This window comes from Musca domestica, unplaced genomic scaffold, assembly GCF_030504385.1.
Source record: "Musca domestica strain aabys unplaced genomic scaffold, Musca_domestica.polishedcontigs.V.1.1 62, whole genome shotgun sequence".
NCBI lineage: Eukaryota > Metazoa > Arthropoda > Insecta > Diptera > Muscidae > Musca > Musca domestica.
The window spans coordinates 1723192-1731649 of NW_026712369.1; the positions used below are offsets into that span (position 1 = coordinate 1723192).

The 8458-nt window shown below is 33.6% G+C and overlaps 1 protein-coding gene across 1 annotated transcript in view; it reads right to left on the reverse strand.

Annotated features, from left to right (window-relative positions):
• Window positions 1-2614, reverse strand: part of LOC101896226 (neuronal acetylcholine receptor subunit alpha-7-like) — a gene marked incomplete at its 5' end in the record, with an annotated part of 244281 nt that extends 241667 nt beyond the window's left edge. Inside the window, 1 exon segment of the mRNA NM_001308981.1 lies at window positions 186-2614. Within this exon segment, the coding sequence (NP_001295910.1) occupies window positions 186-1008 (823 nt within the window).
• Window positions 2615-8458: the final 5844 nt, after the last annotated feature.

Below are 8458 nucleotides of genomic sequence, written 5' to 3' on the forward strand. Positions count from 1 at the left end.
AAGAACATGTATACTTTGTGGGGCCAAAAATGTATATTTCAAGGTGTTACAAACGGAACGATAAACTATGGTGGAGGATAAATATAAAAGCAATAAATTTTCTTCCAAAATTTAATACCCTTTAAAATGGCGCCCAACTGTTCCGCCCCTTAAAACTACTTAATTAAATTTCGCTACACACTTACCTTTAGCAGATAAATTCAAATATATTAATAAAAATATCCATGAGTATTTATTAAGTCCTTTGGTTGTCAGTAACGGTAGTAGTTGGTGAGGACGATAGCGGCGATGACAGTGTTGCCACAATGTTAAAATGCTGGTGGTGGTGGTGGCAGCGATGGAGGTGGTGGCTGTAAAGCTGTTACTGCTACACGTATTGCCGCCATTGCTGGAGGAGGTGATGTTGTTGATGTTTACCTGCTGTCCTAACCTCTCCTGGCCCTGCTGCTGCTGCTGTTGCTTATAATGCTGTGGCTGTGGTTCTGCTGGTGAGGGCAATGACAGCTGCTGTTGTTGTTGTTGTTGATATTGTAAGTGCGACACTGGCTGCATTCGATTTTTCTGTTGTGGGGGAAAGTTCCTCCCATGCACGGGTTTTTTGTGAGCGGGTTTAGTTTGCATTAATAGAGTGGAGGATGATGATGGTGGTGGAGGTGCTGAAGAGAGTTTCTCTGTTTGCGGTAACTCTGGTGGTGCTCTTGGCCATATTGTTGCGTCTGCTGATGAAGGTGGTAATCGTGATGATGATGCGGATGCGTATCTGGCTCCCGCTGCTGGTAGATGAATATCCTCCACATGTTTTCCATGCTGCAGTTGCTGTTGTTGTTTTTCTGTTTCGTGTTGTTGTTGTTGTATTCTTTGTATAATTGGCAGTGTTGTGGCAGCAATAACAGCCCTTACAATCTGCTGTGCGGTTTGTGACAATGCGGTTCTGACATTCGCATACAGTGTTGCAATTGCGGTCAAACTTAAATGTACTGCCCATAAAATGAGCATTTCCCACATCATAGCTGGAATGTGGTTATGGTTGTTGTTGGTTCTGGGTTTTTCCAAACTGCTAATCCCCTTCCGGCTAGGCTGTTGAACTCTACCTCCAAATGCTGGCGCTAAATTTCGACTTAGTTGGAGATCTCCGTGGTAATGAGTTTTTGGATGATGTGACATTTGTTGTTCTAGTTTTTGTTGTTGTTGTTGTCCTGGCCCGCTGGCCAATGTTGCCACCTTGGCTGTGGTCTCTGGTGCAAAATCTACAAATGGTGTGGCATTAATTTCTAATGATATTGGCCGTGAGGGCCTAAATGTTTCTGGGGTTTGCAGTAGTAGTTGTTGTTGTGGTTTTTGTTGGTGACATTTGTGATAGAGTTGTTGTTGTTCAACTTCCGATTTTCTTTTTCTTTTACGCCTCAGATAACGTTTACGCAAAGCCAGTCTTTGTTTCAAGTCATTAGCCAAGAAGGCCGTTACAAAAGCTTTCTTATCCCCCAAAGCTTTCCCCAAGCTCATGGGCTTGCCACTAAGATGGTGCTCCACATTGCTATGACAATTTACTGGACTAGTTTTACTAGGGAGGACATTTTTGCCACCAAAGCTCTGGCCGCAGAGCTTTTCATAAAAAGTCTTATATTTCTGTGACAGACACAACAACCTTTGTTTTTGTTCATCGTTTGAGCTGATATTGCTTAGAAGTCGAACAGGAAAAAGCTTTAAGCTTCTGGCTTCTTCATGCAGATGTCGTGATTCAGAGGCTCTTCTTCGTTTGCCCACTTGCCGTGAAGAAAAATCTAAACCCAGTTTTTGTTTGAAAATAGGAAATCGCCTGGTGTGGGTGAGGGAGCTTTTTCGGGAGCTTGATTTCCGTCGTGTTTTGTGATTTATATAAAGCTTTTTGGTTTGAATGAAATCGTTGTTGTAGAGCAGCATGTTAAGTAAGTTGCACGTAGGTGGTAATTTTTTACGGGTCTTCGCTATGCTTCTTTTATGTGAAGAAAACCAAAATTAAGCTTTCAAAGCTTTATCAAAAACGATCCATTTATGGGCCTGATACGAGGTTTTTTCCACATGGGTGGCCAAATGCAAAATTTTCCTTTTTATCTCTTCTCTCAAGCTTTTAAAGCTTTATACTCTCTCTCTCTCCCTGTCCTTTAAAGCTTTTTCTCCTCAAGAATTTTTTTTTTTTTGGTTTTCTCAGAAAATCCTCCTCCTCATCATCATCACATTGTCTATAACTATGGCGAGTATTGTTGTTATTGTTGTATGTGCTTTGTTTTCAGTTCTTTAAACAACCCAAAGAGCTTTTTTTTTGTTTGTGATGGATTTTTGTGAATATTTTGTTGTGCTTTATTTCTATTTTTTCTTTGGTTTCAAAATTTTTGTGATAAATGCTGCCGGCGGCCTCTCTGTGCGTTTACTTTGTTAGAGGAATGCCTTAAAAAATTTTATAATTTTATTTTTCTATTTTTCTAGCCGGCCTCAAGTCCAGTTTGTTGTATTTGTGTGTGTTTTTTAGCTTTTGGTTTGCTATTTTTGTTGTCCTTAGGTTTATGGCAGTGACGTATACGGTGATATTAAGTTTGTTTCTTTATTCTCTCTCTTTGTATATAGTTATGAAGATAATCTGGAAAGAAAGTAAGAACGGGAAATAAATTAATATAAATTACTTTAAAAGGTGTCTCCTAGAAATAGGCCTTCGGAAAATTAAGGTTTCTTTATAAAGGATTAAAAAAATATTCACAACACCATTTTTTAATTTATAAATAAGTGCTTACGGAACGCTTACAAAAATACCTCCTAAAAGTATGCTGCAAAATATATTTGACTCTTTAATAGAAAATTTGAAGCCAGAAAAAGGGTTTAAAACGTTTAGTGTAAAATTATATAACTATCGAAATGCTTGTATCCTAAAAGTATGCTTTAAATACATATAATATATAAAAGTATGCTTTAAGATAAGAAGACATTTGTTTTGTTTGTAAAGGGTTAAAAAATATTCACAACACCATTTTTTATTTATAAATAACTGTTTACGGAACGCTTACAAAATACCTCCTAAAAGTATGCTGCACAATATATTTGACCCTTTAATAGAAAATTTGAAGTCAGAAAAAGGGTTTAAAAACGTTTAGTGCAAAATTATATAACTATCGAAATGCTTGGAAAAATGTATCCTAAAAGTATGCATTAAATATATATTATATATAAAAGTATGCTTTTAGATAAGAAGAAATTTGTTTTGTTTGTAAAGTGTTAAAAAATACTCACAACACAATTTTTATGTCTCCTAAAAGTATGCTACAAAAAATATTTGCCCCTTTAATATAAAATTTGCAGTCAGAAAAATGGTTTAACAACGTCTACTATAAAATTATATAAATATCCAAATGCTTACAAAAATATATCCTAAAAGTAGGCTTTAAATATATGCTCCTACAAATAGGCTTTAAAATGCAAAGTGTATTACAACCTCCTAAAAGTATGCTTTAAATAATATAAATTAATTTATCCAAAAGTATGATTTAAATAATATATGCTCCTAAAAATAGGCATTACAATGCGAAAACTATAGTTGTTTGATAATAGGTGTCAACATATCCAGAATAAATTTTCCATGAAAAAATTATATAATTTTCGAAACGTTTGGAAAGTTCTCCTAAAAGTCTACTTTAAATATTAAATTTTAAATGTATGCTCTATAATAACAAGAAATTATTTTTATACCCACCACCATAGTATGGAAAGCATATTAAGTTTGTAATTCAGCTTGTAACACTTCGAAATATACATTTTAGACTCCACAAAGTATATTTATTCTTGATCAGCATAAAATTCTATGTCGATTCAACAATGTCCGTCCATCTGTCCGTCTGTGGAAATCACTCTAGCTGCCGAACGAAATGAAGTAAGTTGATAAAAATTTACTCAAATGTGTATTATGTCTGCAGAATTTTTGGTATTGAAAATGGGCTATGTAGGTCCACATCTTCGTATAGCCCCCATATAAAGGTATCTCCCGATATTCGGTATTTTGATGATTTTTGCGACATTATTGACCGAAAATGTTTCAAAATTGGTATTTGAAGTTTGTAATGGATACTACAACACAAGACCGAAAATGGGCGATGTAGGTCCACGTCTTCGTATAGCCCCCAAATAGTGGTACCTCCCGATATTCGGTATTTTGATGATTTTAGCGACATTATTTACCGAAACTATACCAAATTTAGTATTTAAAGTTCATAATGAATACTACAGCCTATGACAGAAAATTGTCTGTGCAGGTCCACGTCTTTGTATTGCGCCCCCATAAGGGTACCCCCCCGATATTCGATATTTTGATGATTTTAGAGACATTATTTATCGGAACTACTTCAAATTTAGTATTAAAAGTTCGTAATGGATACTACTTCCTGTGACAGAAAATTGTCTGTGCAGGTTCACGCATTCGTATAGCCCCAATATAACAGTACCTCCCGATATTCGGTATTTTGATGATTTTAGGACATTATTCCCCGGAATTGTTTCAAATTTGGTATTTAAAGTTCGTAATGAGTACTACAGCCTACGCCAAAAAATTGTCCGTACAGGCTTATGAAAAAAGTTGCGGGTCCCATCGTCGTATAGACCTTAATATACGGCGACATTCGGTATTTTTAAGATTATAACGGAATTTTTAATGGATTTTAATTTTTTCAAAAATTTCGGCCGGCCGAACTTACAGCTTTTTTACTTGTTACTTCTAAAATAGGTGAATACAACCACTAAAAAAGATATTAAACATAAGTGCTAAGGAAGTGTTTTTACAATACCTCCTAAAAGTATACTTTAAATAATGTTTGATCCACAAAGTAGAACTTTAACTCTTAAAAAATTAAACTTGCAAATTTTTTTGATTTCCTAAAAAATTATATTATAAAAATAGGCCTTCAATTATAGGTGCTGCTATAAGTAGGCTTTAAAATAAGAAAAAATATTTAAATCTTCAATAAACAAAAAATTTCAACAAATAAATCCTAGCACTGTTTTGTTAGTGTTCTTGACCAAGTCTCCAAAAAGTCTGCTTTAAAAAAATATATGCTCCTAAATGTATGCTTTAAGATAAGAAGACATTTGTTTTGTTTATGAAATGTGAAATTACAGCCCCTATATAATATATAAAAATAAGTGCTTAGTAAGTATCTACACAAAACCTCCTAAAATTATGCTTTAAATAATGTTTTCTCCCTAAATAGCACTTCTAGTAATTGGAATATATGTCCTTGTAAAAATTTGAAAGACGTCCATTTCAAAATATCAAAAGTCATACAAAATTAACACACAAGGCTTAAATATTTTTGCCTCCTTAAAATAGGCTTCAAATTTTAAATGATCCAAAAGTAGCCTATTTAAATTTCCAAATATGAGACAGTCATTGCAAGACCATAACAAAAGTATTATCTCATATACAATTTCCATAAAAATTCTAACACAGTCTTCTTAGCGTACTTGACCAAGTCTCGGGAACCAGAGTCATGTCGTAGATTCTGTGGACATGTCATTTAAGAAAGGGGAATTATGTACCGTTGATTCATTCAATCATAAATGGAAAAATTCTAAATAAAACCTTTTTCTGAATAATAGATTCTTAAGAAGGCACAACGTTGCTCGTGGATTCTTAAGAAAGTTCCAAATCTCTAAAGGGCATATTTGGTGGATTTTCGATTTTTTGTGGATCGTGAATGCTTGAGAACACATTCCGATGATGTTGGATTTTTAAGAAGGCATTTTGGACATCGGGGATCTTTAATATGGAATTTTTATGGGTTGACGATTCTTAAGAGGTGATTTATTGGAAATCATTTTGAAGTAGGACCATGAATTCTTTTGAAAGCGTTTTGTGGATTGTGCACTTTTAAAAAGGTGTTTAAGGAAGAAGGTGCTTTAAGGATTATAAATCCTTAAGAAGGTGTTTTGTGGATCGTGGATTCCAAAGGCGGCATCTTTGACAGAGCCTTGTGAGTCGTGATGTTTTGTCGGATCCTTTAGAAGAGTTCTTTCGGAGTGTAGTATTACAAATTAGGTAAATTGTGGAATGTGGATCTTTAAAAGGTGTTTTGGGGATCGTAGTCTCTTAAAATGGTATATTGTAAATCATGGATTCCAAGGCGGCATCTTTAACAGGGCTTTGTGGATCGTGATTCTTTTTCGGATTCTTAAGAAGAGTTCTTTTTGACGCGGGCATTAAAGAAAGGGGTTTTATGTATCGTTGAATCATTGGACAATATTTCATGAAAGAAGAAAAACTGAAGATTATTTTTTAATAGCTTCTTCAGAAGGACATTGTGGCTCGTGGATTCCTAAGATTATTCGAAATCTCTGGAGTAGATGTTTTGTGGATTTTTGAGTAGGGATATGGTGGATACCTCAGAGTATGTATTATGAACCGGTTTTCTTGTTTCTTACCAGGATATTTTATGGATTTTTGATTTATTCCAAAGCCTTATGTGGATAATTGTGGATCTTAAACTCTTAAGTTGAAATTTTGTGGATCACGATACCTCAAGGAGGGATATTGTGGTCGGAGGAGGGATGTTTCGTGGATGCTGGATTCCAAGGGCGGCATATTTTTAAAGCGACTTGTGGCGATCGAAAATCTTGGAGGAAGGACTATTGTAGATCCTGAAAATTTGGAAAGGCACACAATTTCTTAAAAATCTCAATCTATGCCCTGAAAAATTGATTTGAAAATCCTTTGTAAGAGCTAGGAAGATAAAAAAATATTCCTAAACATTTTGTCGATACCCTTTAAAAAATGAAAATTTAAAGCCCAGGTAGTCTTTTGAAAATTCACTCTATTTATTTGTAGCATGGATAGCCTTTGGAAAACTATTCACCAAATAATCCACATTTATAGCCTCGACACTCCTTCGGAAAAAATGAGTTAAAGTCCATTTTATTTGAGTATTTTGTTTACTTGTGTTATTATTAGTCATTTGAAAGTTTATAGCTCAGATTGTCTTTTATATATAGCCACGTTTACAAATATTTAACAAATATTCCCTAAAAATCCAAGTTATAGCCTGGATCGCCATTTGAAAAATTTACTTAAAAATACATGTTTCTACAAAAGTTTTCGAAAAGTTTCTTAAAAAATCCACTTTACTAGAAAAGGTGGGCCTTTGAAAAATATTCTTAAAAAAATCTAAGTTTATAGCCATGGTGGGATTTTGAAAAATATGTATATAAAATACACGTTTTTAAAATAAGTAGGCCTTTGAAAAATGCACCTTAATAGCATGGATGGTCCTTTGAAAAATATTTCTAATAAATACACGTTACTACGATGGATGGCCGTTTGTCCACGTTTATAGTCGGATTGGTCCTATTTTTATTGTGATATTATTAGTAATTTAAAAATAACACAATAAAAGACTAAGTTTTTAGATTCGTTTGTCATTGAAAACAAAAAAAAAATATTCTCAAAAATCCCAATTAATGCCAGGAATAATCCAAGTTAATAGCCTGAATGTCCCTCTGAAAAATGTTCTTAAAAAATCCACGTTTCTAGAATATGTGGGCCTTTGAAAATTTTTCTTTAAAAATTCAAGTTTCTGGAATATGTGGGCCTTTGAAAATATTCTCTAAATATCCACGTTTGAAGTCGGGATGATCCTTTGAAAATATTCTTTAAAAATCCACGTTTATAAAAAGATCCAAATTTACAGTCGGGATGATCCTTGAAATATATTCAAATAAAGTCCACGTTAAAGCCTCGTTGGCCCTTTAAAAAAATATTCTTAAAAATCCAAGTTAATAGCCTAGATCGTGCTTTGAAAAATATTTCTAGAAAATCCAACTTTGAAGCCCTTATGGTCTATTGAAAATATTCTTAAAAAATCCACATTTGAAGCACACATGATCCTTCAACAAATATTTCTAAAAAATCAACGTTAAAAGCCTGGATGGTTCTTAGAAAAATATTTTTAGAATAGGGCCTTTGATAAATATTCATAAAAGTGTCAAATTAAAAATTTTGTAGCCTCGAAAGCCCTTTGAAAATTATTCTTCAAAATCAACGTTTCTAAATATAAATGTCCCTTGAAAATATCTTTTAAAAAATCCACAATTGTTAGTCTCGACAGTCATTTTGAAAAGAAAGCTTTAAAAATCCATTTTTATAGCCTAAAAAATCCAAGTTTATAGCCTGGATGTCTCTCTGAAAAATATTTTTGAAAAATCCACGTTTCTAGAATGGGTGAGCTTTGGTCCTTTCGAAAAAAAACCTTTAAAATCAATTTTAGTAGTCCGGATAGTCCTGTGAAAAATATTGTCATTTCTTAACATCGTATGATCTGCTACTATTTTTTGACGTTATTTGTATTATTATTAGCCCTTGGAAAACATATTTTGTAAAATTAAATGTTTATAGCTCTGATTGTCTTTAAAAAATATTCTCAAAAACCCCAATTAATGGCCGCAATAGTCC